The sequence below is a fragment of the Melozone crissalis genome, unplaced genomic scaffold (genome assembly GCF_028551555.1).
Source record: "Melozone crissalis strain CALT ecotype California unplaced genomic scaffold, PUWL_Pcris_2 ptg000006l_1, whole genome shotgun sequence".
NCBI lineage: Eukaryota > Metazoa > Chordata > Aves > Passeriformes > Passerellidae > Melozone > Melozone crissalis.
The window spans coordinates 33941366-33955909 of record NW_026535784.1 but is presented as its reverse complement, the minus strand read 5'-3'; the positions used below and the strand labels follow the sequence as shown (position 1 = coordinate 33955909).

At 36.5% G+C, this 14544-nt stretch overlaps 1 protein-coding gene across 2 annotated transcripts in view; it reads right to left on the bottom strand.

Moving 5' to 3' along the window:
• Nucleotides 1-8868: 8868 nt before the first annotated feature.
• Nucleotides 8869-14544, bottom strand: part of MARCHF1 (membrane associated ring-CH-type finger 1) — a 224797-nt gene continuing 219121 nt past the window's right edge. For both annotated transcript variants that reach the window (XM_054295491.1, XM_054295489.1), the window contains exons 7-8: nucleotides 11686-11833; nucleotides 8869-9419 (exon numbers count right to left, since the gene is read on the bottom strand). In XM_054295491.1, the coding sequence (XP_054151466.1) occupies nucleotides 9118-9419; nucleotides 11686-11833 (450 nt within the window). In that variant the 3' untranslated portion in view covers nucleotides 8869-9117. The remainder of the gene's footprint in view (nucleotides 9420-11685; nucleotides 11834-14544) is intronic.

Sequence of the window (14544 nt, the reverse complement as noted above, 5' to 3'; positions counted from 1 at the left end):
CTCAGGACTTTTCAACAGTCGACTTGCTTTATAAAGCAACTCTTAGATGCTTTTAAATGTGTCTTTCAGGAAAGTTCTTTGCAGATTATCACTTTAAAAGCTGTAAAATGAATAAAAGAAGGAAAAAGGGCAAGGGCAGAACTAGGGATAATTTCACAGCAGGCATTAAGTAGGACATCTCAGTGCATGTTAGGTTGTCTGGGCACAGAAGTCACAGTTCAGCTGAACTGTTTGCACACATGGTAGTAGGCACAGCTTAAAAGCCTGTTAATTATGTGGAAATAATTATTCCTGGTGGATGATCCTTCTAGTACATGATCCCTAGTGCTCTTCTGTGTGCTAAACAATCAAGTGTTTGTCATAGTAAATAGTTATATGGGTTTCCTAGAGTTCTTTTACAGACATCCAGGTGTGTATTTTCATAGCTGTGCAGCAAGAGTTACTGATGAGTGTTAAATCTGTTAATGTGTATATGAAGTTCTTCCGTCTTTACAAATAGTCTTGTGCTATCCTTTCATGTTATAGGAAACCAATCTGTTTATGTTATATAGAACTAACAGCTGTCCTCCTTAAATGATTCTAAAGAAGAAACCCAAATAACTTTTAACAGACCTGGAGCATGGGTGGGTATTGTAATTCATCTTCAGGTGAACTGCAAGTCTTAAACCTGCCTAGAGGTCTTGGCCTCTGACACCAGCCACATCTCCAGGCTATCACATCACTGCTTTGTGTTTGAGAGATCAGTGTGCTGAAGTTCATGGCAGGCCTTTGGTATTTTTTATATCTTTGTTAAATTGAGCTGTGGAATTTATCTTGTTTTGATTTATAAAACTTGAGGTGGTAAGCTGTGGTAGAAGCTGAGTCAGAGTAATTAAACTAAACTTGTGTATATAGCTGTTTCAGTACTTTGAGAGATTTTGCCTTTTGGAAATTCATTTTGAATTTTTGCTTGTATACAAAGTCTGAGGTTTGAAATTGCAAGTAGAAACATTGAGTCACTTTCCCATGACACTGTAAAATATGGAAGGAAAATGAGCAGATAACTTGATAACTGGGAGGTGTCATAGTAATTACAGTATATTAGGCTGCTATCCTGGTGAGTGCTTCAAAAAGATTGTCATGCAGTTATGAAGAACGAGATGTTCTATATTTCTTGAAACAATTCAGTAATAAGATATAAAAATCTGGTTCATGTGTGAAATTAAGTCTTTTTTAAACATTTTTCATTTAGACTACAATGTGATTATAGTTCAGATTTTATTGACTTTCTTAATTTTCTTCCTTGAACTCCATGTAGTCACTGCTTGTTTAGCTGGCTTTTAAACTGTCTTGTTAAACTACTGCACAAGTAGTGAAAAAAGAACAGTGTCTGCATGTGAACTTTTTACATTGAATTATCAGAAAAAATCATGTGCAGCTGTCAGGTATTCATATTTGAATTTAAAATAATCTAGGCCTAAGCTGATGATGTGCAAGACCAATTTATCAGATGAGTTGTTGCTGAATATTAACTGGGCAGTGGGAAAAACAACAACAAAAGCCCCCAAAGCCATGTATTTATTTATTTATAATTTTTGTGCTGAGAGTTTTTTACTTCACATGTGTTACTGAGACAAGCTGCTGGAATCTCTTCAGGTAATTTGATAATCCAATCATGCTTTATAACCAGCTATTAGAGTGTTGTATGTTAATGAGTTTCTTTCCTACAGGTGAAAAAAAGACTAATTCTCTCAGGAGTTCTGAATTGTTACTCTTTTTCTTTAAAATTTAGAAAGCAGATCCTGGTTACACTGATATTCTCTGTTCTTACAAACTTACTGTGGAGAAATTGTTCTTTTGTAACCAAGGATTTCAGATTTTAATGCTAAATCCTGTGTTAATTCTCTGTAATTTGCAGGGCGTCTTTCTGGTAAAGGATTAATTTTAGGGAAGATTTCTTTCATTCTAATTTGTCGAGGAGTTTTGCCATGTTCCTGTGTTTTTTTAGTTTTCAACTCAAAGCTGTAATAGTAAAAATTATTATTTCATGAATTATCATGGCTTAAAGATACAACATTTCAAACAAAAATGTAATGTTTTTATACATAAAGCCACCTTCATATAAGAACTTTGGGGTTTTTTAGTGTACTTGCCAGTTTGTTGCAATGTTCTTACTACAGTATACTTTTACTTCATCCAGCATTGAGGAGCTATGGCTTCTCTCAGGAAGTGGCTGAATTTATTCAGACTGTGAGTAGCAGCTGACTTGGTAGTTGTGAAACATACCTTATTGATGGTCTCAGCTGGGAAGAGCCAGCTGACTTTAACCAGCTGACTATTTCTACTTAAATAGTAGAAATAATGATTTTTTTTTTCTTTCATGTTAACAAAGCAAATGTGATTTTAAAAAAAGAAAAACCAAAACTAAACAGAAAATAGTGACATTCTCAAAGCTGCTTGTATACAGTAAATGTAAATTAATTTACAATTCCTTACTATTGGAAACAAGCCATTTGTAAGGGGATATACTTAGAGAGTGTAACGATTCTTTGTTTGTTAGTCTGTCTTTTAATGCAGTAACATATTTACTTATCTCTGTGATGACCTCTGCCACATGTGAGGACAAAGTCTAGGACCAAAAATGTGTATATTGGATTAAAACTTTTTTTAAAACTGGAGTTTGCTACACACCTGGCAGATATGAAAGGGTAGTACAAAAATCCCTTTCTTTTTCTCAGCAGAAAAAGTTCTGTGCTTAAGGAACCTTCCAGGTTAGTTTTCTAATGAAGGGCAATAAAATGCTTGCAGTGCAGAATTATATCAAATTGGCTTGTTTGGTCAGTCTCAGCATGATACAATGCATAAATTATCTTTCTATCTTCTAGCTCTTTCAAGAGCAGTAATTCATTATAGCTGATTTCCAGACTTCCCCAAAAGAAGTAAGTTTCATGAAGGTCAGAGACTTTGCTAATGAGGTGTTGTGATTTATGCTCTGCAGTTTAAGCTGATGTCTTAAAATCACCTGCCAAGGTCCTGTGCAGAGTTCCTCTAATGAAACTGAAAATAATCTGATGGTGAGGCACTTACCATAATGGTGCTGTAATCAAGTTCCCTAAGCCTTGACTGTCCACTTTTATTAAAATGGAGGGTTTAATATGTAACTAGTTACCTGTTGCAAAGGAAAAATAAAATGAATCAAGTTATTAGACTAAAATGACAGCATTACTTTAAAAACAGAATTGCTAAATAATAAATTTAGCAATAACAATATTGCTAAAAAAATATTGAAGCATCCTACTAATATCAGCTCTTATTCAAGTTAACACAATTAACCAAGACAGTACCATGCTGATTTGGAAACTGATAAAGGGATGATGCCCGTCGCTAAGATACAAAGTGCTCAAAAAAATCTCCTCCACACTTTTTAATGAAATATTCTTTTTCCCCAGCTCTCAACATTTGGTAGCGAACCTAGAGGTAAGTGCCACTTGAAGATTCATTAAAGCCTTTGCCTGAACTTCCAGACTGATTTGTTCTTTTGACTGTATCTTCTGGGCTCCTGTAAGTAGCAATCTTTCTTCTGTGAGCCATTAACACTTGGGTTTGTCCTTATCTGATTTATGACCTCATCTTAATCCTGCTACTTCACTTTTCACTTCTATGCTGTTTGTGAGCCATTTTTAAAATCTGTTGACTGTGTTGTTCACCATGTTCCCAGGCATGTGCATACACAGATGTAATGGTCCATGTTTCATTATAGAAGTATCTCCTCAAATTATTAGTGATTTACTTAACACACTTAAAAATTACTGTGACCTATCTCCTTTATTTGGAATAGTGCTGATTATTTTATTTTCATATATATTATCTTCTATGTGTTAAAAAAAAAAAGTCCTGTAATTCAGTTAATATCAATTACAGGTATTTGTAACTAGCAAAAGTGCAAGTTTGTCCCAGGGTCCACATTCTCCAGCAGTTTGGCATCATTCTCCTTATCAGTCAAGGTTATTTTCTGAGCTCTGTGTCATAGGCAGTGGAAATGTGTATACCAGTGTTTTTGGCAAGTTCTTTGACAATTTCTTTTACTTTTAGGAAAGCTCATGCAGAACGGCCTTAATATTTTATTGGGTGGGAGGTGTGTATACAGACATGAGACTAAACAAAACCCTGCTTCGTGTTCTAACAGTGCCCTTCATCAAGGGATTCAAATTCTTGTGTGCAAAGCGAAAAGGTTTAGGGACCCATACCTCTGGTCCCTTAATTATGAAACCAAAATTGGTTCCACTTTTCTGTATGCTAATAAATGGAAATTAATATAGCTTTACTACAGTAACTTCTTTTTTATGCTTTTTCTTCTGTATCTTGCAGGGATTTGTGAATCCATTTGTATTTACATAGTGAGCCTAGTTAGGGCAGCTTTAAGAAAATGAAAAAGTGGCTAGCCTTGAATGTACAGAATGAAATTTGTTAGAAAATTACTTCTGTGTTTTGAACATATATGCTTACCAATCATCAGCCATATGATTCCAGCTAGAATTGTGGTATTTTGAAACTTAGCTCACTCCCCAGCTGACCATCTACGAGAAAGATATAGAGTAGGTGGAGCTGTAGAAAACTAAATTTGGACCTTGGCTGGAACATTCTGTTTTAATCAATTTTTTGTTTTACACTTCACAAAATGCACAGGCTTTTTTTTTATAATGCAAACATGCAATAATCCTTTTCATTAAGAAATGTCTTTAGGATTTCCAAAAAGGAGAAAACCTCACCAAATCAAAGTATAAAATAGTACAAAAAAGGAACGGGATCCATGCTGACAATCTGAGCTGGGATTAGCTTTAAAGTATTTTAACTGTCCAGTCCATATTTAAAGTTTTTATGTGTTGGACATTACAAAATCATTGTAGCAGTTTGTACCAAGGCATTGCTTTCCTTAGGTAGCTTTCATCCTCTTACCTCCCTGGAGTTGAAACCCAGTACTAGTCATCCATTCTATGGATGCAAAACCAGTTGCTTTCTAGGCTTCTTTATAGGGTTGAAGCCTGCAAGTTAAGCAACTATAAGTATTTTCAAGTGTTTTTGTACTATGAAGTATTTTCCTGAGCATTCTGCCAAGGCAGGGTACCCAGAAGTAGCCCCTTGCATCTTAGCAGGTTTATCAGTATTAAGTAAGCAACTGAGTTATATTGTTCACCTTTCTTGCAAGAGTGTGGTCTTGCCAATCCGTGTTCAGCATGTGATGCTCTAGGTAACAAGGTGACAAATGCAGAATACTGCAGTACTTTGAGTAATTTGTTTAATACAAATACATTTTTTCACAACATTAAGCAGATACATTACTTTTGTTTCCCTTACCTTCTGTCTTCCAGTACACATTCACCCACAAAAACATACACTTTTTCTTTTGCAAAAGAGAGGGATTTAAACAAATAACACAAACTTGTAGTTTTGAATATTATACACAGTAAAATACTTTCATCAGAGTAAGTTTCATTGCATTATTGGAAATTATAAAGTGTTTGTTCTGGAGATGGGAAATTATTTTTTCTACACAACAAAAATAAACACTACCTTTAGATAGAGCAGTGTGTGAATGGCACAGTTGGACTAGTCAAGAATCTTTGTAATGCTACTGATAGTCAAAAGTGGTATGTTTATGCCAGTTTGAAATAAACATTATAATGCTTGTAACTTAAACACAGGAAAAGAAATGTGCATGTTCACAGGAGTGAATACAGGAGTATCTTGATCAAACTTCCAGATCTGACCTGACACCAAATTACTTCTACCTACCTTTATTAAACCTTAGGTTGAACAAGCTGTTCTTGCTACTGGCAGCTCAGAGCCAGGTTCTGCCCTTGTGGGTTTAGCCAGGCCAAATTCTATTGTCAGCATATTTGCCAGAGCTGCACTGTGGTTACACAGGAGTTTGATATGGTTCGTTATTTGAGATGGTATCTTCATTAAAAAGTCTTTAGGCTTCATCTTAAAACCTTCAGTATACTGTTCTGTTTAGTTGTGTGGTTTTGGTGGGTTTTTTTTCCTGGACAGAATACTGTGGTCAATAAATTAATACAGAAAATTGTACTTTAGGAATGAAAAAATATTGGTTGATAAGGATCTGTCTAGTTTCTCTATCCATGTACTTTCCTTATTACTGAAGACAAGAATCCAAGGCATGATGGTGTGAATAGCTCCTTGCCCTCTTGAAGAGGTTGCACCCTGCTTCAGAAACTAATTCCAATCCTCCATGAAATTCCTGAAAGCTCTAGAAGATGCAGTGCATTTAAGAAGAGAAAGGGATGCACAGGTTAACACTGTAATGCTTTAAAAGGTTAAAGGCTGCTTCAAGCCAGCTGAAATCTCTCTTGCTGGTGACTTGTCTCACTGTCCATTTTACTGACTTGTCTCAGTGTCCCATTTTACTCCTTTTCCTGCTGTCCCCATTCAGTATTTCCAAGGGAGAGGAGGAATTTCAACTGAAGTCTTTCTGTTTTCTTTAATTAACTGTAAACTCAGTTGCATATATGGTTGAGTGCCAGAACAGTGTTGAAGTTGAAGGCATTAGTATAAAAGTTTTCACATTGTCTTTTCTGTTGCTGACTCTTCAGTGTGTTTTTAAAAAATGTAAAATCTTGTTGGATGCTACAGTTCTGCTTTCAGAATCTTCAGGTATTTTCTTCTTCTAGGTGAATTTTATACTTCTTCAAGGAAAAAACCCCAATGCAAATTACTCTCCAGTAAGCTGACAAAATAGGGGATAAGGTACTTTCAATGGGTCATGATGCTACTGCAGTCAAAGAACAAGCTGGCTAAAGAAGCAGGGTTACTTTCACTTAATAAGAAACTATTATTTCAGAAAGCTCTTAGTTATCTTTCATAATAATGTTCCTTGTCAGTAAATTTTGCCGAGGTTTATTGTAAACATCCTTCCAAACATTCAGATGCAGTTGGTAATTTTATGTGTCTGACATCAGATATCATGAGAGTTACCTTTTAACGAGTAGCTTTTGAAAACCATGCCATTGCAGACTATCTTAAGCATGTGCAGTTACTAGACATTCCTTAGTCATGTCATCATGCTCTGAAGACCTTCTGAAATCTCCTCCACAATTTCAAATGGAGAAATGATTTGGTTCTCTTGTATGTAGTTTCAAATAAGAAGCTGCTACAATTGGAAGTTGCAGTTGTATAGTTGGGAAATTATTTTATATAAAAAGTGTGTGCCATTACATGAAAAAACTTCAACATTAATCCAACTCACCTGGAATAACTGACAGCAAATATTGACATATATTAAGGACCCATTAAAGCACCAAGATTTTGTGTCCTGTCTAGCCAGATAACCATCACTTAGTCACAGCCAAATTACAAGAGCGATTCCAGTACAAAAGAATATAATGATCTGATTAAAGACACATTTCTTGCTAACACTGCTAGTATTCCCTGAGCCTTAAGCCAGTAAACACTCACAAAGGAATACCTAGTATATAAATTCCAATACATCTTAGCCCCTAAAGCCTGGGTATTTGCAAGGATGGGATGAATCTGTTATTTCACAGTAAATATTTGAGTGTATAAAGATAAAATTTACCAGTAGAAACTTCAAGGCTTCTGTAGAACTCCAGTTCTCTTGTAATTGTGGCAGATACCCCTCCTTTAAGTGAATCTCTACTCTCCTGTCCTCATTACTCTGGTTCTTTATATTCCTTTTTGCTTTTTCTCCTTTACTAAATACAAGATTAAAAAAAGAACTTCCAACTTCTTTTTAAAATACACATTATGTTCAGGCCCCAGACTTGTGCACACCAGTACATAACTACTCTGAGTCAATACTTGCTCTTGTGTCCTTATAGTAAACACCACAGTTTTGCAAAGTGAATCACAAAATTGGTTCCTTATACATAATTCACCCTGTTGGACACAGGATTATATCTACATTCATTTATCTATTGCACCTTTTAATGCTATTCACACTTCATTTTTATATGCCAGTGCTCAAAACACGAAATTAACAACTGAACTGTCGAATCTCTAACACCTTAAGTTTACCTGTACAGAAGGAAACCATTGATCTGTTTTTTTCAGTCAGGAAGATAAAAACTAGCTTTTTAGAACAAGGAGATAAAAACTAATGTTTTCTTAAGATATGTAGGTAGGTATGTTCTATTACATCTACCTTTCTGTATCATGAATCTTAAAAAATAAAACCAAAAGTAGCTTCCATCTTCAGTATGTCATCCTTTTTCAGACCTTTGATAACAGACAATTTACTTCTGTGTAATTCTGCAGTAAACTGTTTTTTTTTCATTTACAATTCTGCCTCAGTACCTTGTGTATCCAATTTATGCCTAATTCACTCCTATAAAGTAAAATAAACAGCGGAGCTGCTCTTCTAAATGCATATCTATATATTGCCTCCTTCCTTACTTCCCTGACATTTAAAAAAAAACTATCTGCAGCTTATGGAAATGTGAGTTTATACTGGTTGGAACTGCTTACTTTTCAAAAACCCAGCCATAGTTAAAAATAACTGGTTCAAATATCCATAGCTGACACAGCTGCCCAAACATTCAGGCTCCTCTACAGTCACAAGAAGGTGTTACCATACGAGGCTTAGAGAGGAAGTGCTGCAGTACACCTCCCTGTACTTTGACTCTGTTAATGCATATTACTTGGATTGGTACCCTTTGAAGTGTATCTCTGAAAAGGTAAATAGCAAATACAACTTCTAGTAGTAAACAGATGAAAGGTTTTGTGTCTTCTGTAAACAAAATCATTGTGTCACTTCTGTTTTCTACTTTCCCAGCCAGCCCAGTTAGGAAAAAAACCAAAAGTACATTGTTACATAGGTTTGGCATTGTCTGTTAAACCTGTTCTCTATTGCACTTTCACTACACTTGCTGACTAGTTGCGAAATTACATCACGAACGGTCACATTCCTTACAGTAACAAATTGCTTTGCTGGATCCATTTTCCTTGTACTGTTTTGGTTTTTGTGTGGGGTATTTTTTTTTCTCGTTTGGTTGGGGTCTTCTTAAACTGAAAAAATGCACAGTCATTTCTACTTTCTTGTAGCATTTGTAGTGTAGCAGACACTACGGCTTACTCTGCGAGGGAGAAGCAGCGCTGTCCGTGTCAAACTGGCATGACCTCCGACGTCGCCTCTTCCGCTGCCGGCTGAGAGTTTGTACCTGTCTGTGCTACTGGCACCACCACCGCGTCCTTCAGCTCCGAGCGCTGAGTGCACGGAGAGCTTTTCTCCTCCAGTTTTTTGATGGTGTCTGGGCAGTTCTGAACAAAGATCACTCTGTTGTAGGCTTTCAACCTGTGCCACAGCTGGACGTAAACCTTACACTGCACGTACATGAAGACCAGGCCTCCTGTGAATCCAATGGCCACCACAACGAGCTTTGTCCAGAACGGCCATTCGAGGACACCTTTGAAATAGAAAGTTTATGTTATACATTGAAAATCAAGCACTGTTTCAGTAATGTATACTGAAAAGAAGCCACTGGCTAAGAATGCCTGGGTATGTGCACACTATTGGGGCACTTGTGGCTATGGAAAATTGTTGGGGTTTCCTATTCCATAGGCTGGCCAAGAAACTGCCCATGGAATAGGAAACTACTTCCTACTTTTAAATGATTGGACCACCATTTGGTCAAATAAATCAATCAAAAAATCAATGCCACTCTCAAAGTCTTTCTTTCAGGATTTCTTCCACTTTTTAATATTATAGATAGGCTGCTTCTGCGGTAATACAAGGAGCATCTTTTTTCATTAACTTCTATGGGACAGATAGTATATAATTTTGTATATAATTTTTTCCCAGATTGCCATGTTTTCAGACTTGAGCTTTACTAGTAGAAAGGACAGCTGAACCTAGACTTGTTTATTCAAACAGAGTAAATTTTCAGAGTAAATTTATGTGAATTATTCAGAGTAAATTTATGTGAAACTTGATTCCCTACCACTGGTGCTATATAAATTCTAGAATATTTAAAATATATTTTAAATCTGCTTTTCTATTAACCAGTGTCAGGTTTAGCAATTAAAGTGTTTGCATCATATACTTCCCTAAAGAGAAAAAAAACCCGCAACCCCAATTTGAGATATCCATTTAAAATGGGATTTTTTAACTCGAACATTAACAAACAATAGTAGTATTATTCAGGGTTTCAATTTTTCTCCTTCTCAAGATATGTTTATAAAGTGTTTTTTCTCCAGTGCTTATTTATCTTTGTCTTGACAATTCCCATTTAAAGAGTGAAAATGGGGAAGAAAGCAAACTACATATATGTCCTTATTCCCCACAAATACATGTTCACTTTTGTAAAAGTACTCTACCCTGCAACAAGCAAATTTTGGACCAAAAGCATCCTTTTCACACTTCTGCATGTTTTAAGTAGCTTCAGGGCATATCTTTGTCCATTTTTTAGTGTAAAGAATCAACCATTACATTTGGCAAATACTGAATGCTATACAAATCATAAATACTTTTTGAGCCTACCAGGAATAATTAACATGATTCTTATGCATTGTGTGTAACAACAAAAATCCCTGTTAACTGTTTTGTTATGTAAATTCAGCTAGTCTACAGAAATAGCTTCCCCCTTGTAATGAGTAGGGTGATGTAGTTGTACTCATAAACAGAAATTCAAAGCCATCCCTAGTCCTGTCCTCTGGGCCAGGTTTTTTGAGATAAAAAGCAAGGTTACCCATTTCAATAGAATGCAAAACAAGACTTTGTAGTGTGTATTCATCTGTGACTTACTGAGGCTTGTTGCTTATTTTCCTCTCTAAGGCAAGAAAGACAAGCATCAGGAGTATCATCAAATATTTATCTAACTAGCAAGGCACCTGTTTTGTTTTCCATGTTAGCTTTGGAATATAACACAAACCTAAAGACCTTTGTTCCTCTAGGGTGCCTAAATTCAATTCAGATCAAAACTCAAAAGCTTTTTATCATTATGATCACATTTAAGACTGAATTTAAGAGCAAACTTAGATTTGAAATGGAAAACAGTAGTTAAATTTAGGATATATTTTCCACATATGCTAAGTATTGCTCCTACTGACATTAAGCACGCATTTTGTTACACATGTCCAGTTGAATTTTCAGTATCTCTGCAGATGAGACTCCATGACTTCTCTGTTCCAGTGCATAACCAATAAATAGAGCTGGAACATGGACATTAACAGTGAAATTCTATTTGAAAGGACACAAGAATGGTTTTCCATGCTGCTCAAATCCCACATGAAGGACTAACACAACTGGAAATCAGTCTCTTGGAAGTTCATATTAGGGAAGGTTGTTAATGAAGAGGCTCTATCATACTTCCTATCAAGGTTCAGGGGATTAATATATATAAATTACAATTTAAGGACCTGAACTTGCACTGAGCTGTTTGAACTTGACTCATCTTTTTGCCTGAGCTTTAGAATTACCTAGATAATGGGAGATTAACCCAGAAGAACCGGCAGGCCGGTTAAGCTGTTGTCATGATTACACAGAGTAGAGTTCTCTCTGCTGAGACATAAGGTAAGATTTTCATACTGATGCATTCAGAACTTCTGCATTAAAGCCTCTGGTGTAGGCATGTCAGCTGTTATTTAAGAACAGAATGTGACTGGTTACATTGCTGCTTTTCAAAGGCAGGCACTGCATTATCAGCAGCACTGAAAAAGATAAAAGATACTTACCATTATCATTGCCTTGTTTAATTTCTTCAGCAGTTCTGTCAATTAAAACATACAATGACCAAACAACACAGGTAATTGCAATTATATGGAATGTGACTGAGCACACAATTTTTCTCCTCTCACTTGTTGTCATCTGCAATTTCTCCCACTAAAAATAAAAAAAAAAAAGTAATTAAAAAAATCTGACTTGTAAAATTTTACATCAAACTGATTAGGCCATTGTGGCTCTTTCTACCAAAACCACAAGCAGTAATAAAATTAACAAATCCTTTAGTTTTGGTAATATGCATTACAGGAGTGTGTGCATTGTCCCTGTTAAATTCACAATTATCTCATTTTCATAGATTCAGAGGAATGAAGAATACTGTTCTGTTTCTGTCTGCTTGTGAATGATATCTTAAGTCATTTCATTACAGTACAGCCATAACATGTTAACAGACAGATTAAAAGATTAATATTTACTTTAAATTTGCATTTCTGGTGGTGAGAGAAGAAAAAGCCCAAACATCTGTTTGTACTATGTATTAAAATTATAGGAATGCAGCTATGTAACAGTCTTTCCATAAAATAAAGACACAGGAAATGCAACTTCATTGAGGATTAAATTCAATAAACTTGAAAAGATGATTACATGGAAATGACCATATACGATAGCAGCCAAATAACCTCAGTAATGCAAGGAGGATCTTCCAGGCACATGTTTCTGAATTATGGTGCTAAATCCTGGCTTAAGTTAAGGCTATTTTAAGATGAAATAGGCTATTCTCTGCAACTGAACAATGCCGCTCTTGAGGCGATTTTATTTAATCTCACTTGTGACATGGGTTTTTTTCACAGCACTTCTTCAAAACAAAACCTTCTCTCCTAAAACATTTGCCTTTGAAAAGAGATGAAAGAACAGAGCACTTAAAAGCAAAATGCCTCAATTCTGATGGATAATCTTGGAGCCAGTACAGGCAGCTGGGGAGGAAAGCAGTACAAAGCATGAGATGTGAGTGCCACCTCCCTGTGGCTCTGTGAACACCGGACTGAGCTGCACTCAGCTCGCTGCCACAGCACTGCTGCCACCTGCTACAGCTAGGATGGCAACCACAGCCTCTGCAGAGCACTGCCATGCTGCACATTTACTGCCAAGCTGTGAGTTTGTCTTGGTTTTTCTCGTTTAGGTTTTTGGATTGTTTTGGTTTTATTAGCTGTTTTCACTATATGGGATTTTTTAAAATTTTGTTTCCAGGCAATTACAAATTTTTCTAAGTTCCTTAAGGCTAGGGCTGGAGATGCCATCCAAGCTAAATGTTAAGCCTTTAACCTGACATAGCCATAGCCATTCTACTGTGAACACTCTCTGCAGTCACATTACATTATGAAAGAGCACAACTGCAGTAAAACCTGATGAGGGTCAGTGCTGTGTCACCAAGGGGAATAACTCTCAAAAATACTTCTTCCTGCTTGTAGAGCAGGACATAGCAAACAAACTTCAGTCTTTAATGGCAGTTAAATCTTGCATGTTTCAGAGCTGTTGCCTCGAAACACAATCTCTAGAACGTTTTCTAGCCCTCGTCACCATTCTATGAATCACAGAATACTTTGTGTTGGAAGGGAACTTAAGGCTCATCCTGTCCTGTTCAACCCCCCTGCAATGAGCAGGCACATCTGCAATTAGACCAGCCTGCTCAGAGCCCCATCCAACCTGACCATAAGGTTTCCCAGGATGGGGCACCTACCACTTCCCTAGGCAACCTGTTCCACTGTTTCACCATTCTCATCATAAGAAGTTTCATCTAAATGTAGTCCAGATACTGCTTTTTTTTTGTTGTTTTGCTTAAAATCCTTTTCCCTTGTACTACTGTAACAAGCCCTGCTAAAAAGTTTGCTCCATCTTTCTTACAGGCTCCATTTAGGTCCTGGAAGGCTACAACAAGGTCTCAAAGCCTTTTCTCCAGGCTGAACAACCTCAACTGTTAGCTATTCCTCATAGGAGAGGTGCTCCAGCTCTCTGATCATTTTTTGTGGCCTCTTCTGGACTCTCTCCAACATGACCTCAGTGGGCACTCTCTGGGAATCCATACTAGAACTGGATGCAGCAGTCCTGCTGGGGTCTCTCAAGAATCACTTCTCCCACACTTCATGAACACAAAGCATAAATAATTATTTAGAAAAATGTAAATATTTCCCGGGTAATATGCAAAGAGTCAGAGCCATCAGCTTATTTGTTAGCTGAGACCTCATTTCAGTTTCTGATATATCTACTTTTGAGTGAAAACTAAGCTTGCTGGGTTTTGTATGGCAGTTTGGAAAAATGGGAGATTCAAAAAAAGGTTTGTTTTGGTTTTCTTTTAAGTAACAATCCCCCAAACTTTATATTCATTATAGTTCGTGTAGCTAATATTCAGTGGCCAGACCAGAGAGTATGTGGTATTATCACAGTCTTATTTCCTTAGAGCCACTAGGTTACACAGCCTTTGACCAGGAGATTTTAATTTTTTTTGCAGTGAAAATTCAATTCAAGTCTTGTAACAGACCTTCTTTCCAAAGAAAGAACCCTTGTCTTTGTCCAGATGGACAAAAGGGTTTTAGCTTAACCCTTCACTTACCTGTGGGCGCTTTGTGAGAGATAACAAAGAACATAATGAAGAATGATTTGTTCTTAAACAGATTTTGTCTGTTATCTCAACTTTGATGCTACACCATTTGGTCTGTTGGAGAGAAGACTGCAAAATTTTCATTGTCATGTATACGTGCAGTCTCTTTATAGCCATTTAACTCTCTAATATACTTAAAATGCTTTGTGTTCATCTGAATACCCAGTCAAAGACAAATGCTGGTCGCATTAGTCTAAATGTAAACATTTTGTAGGTG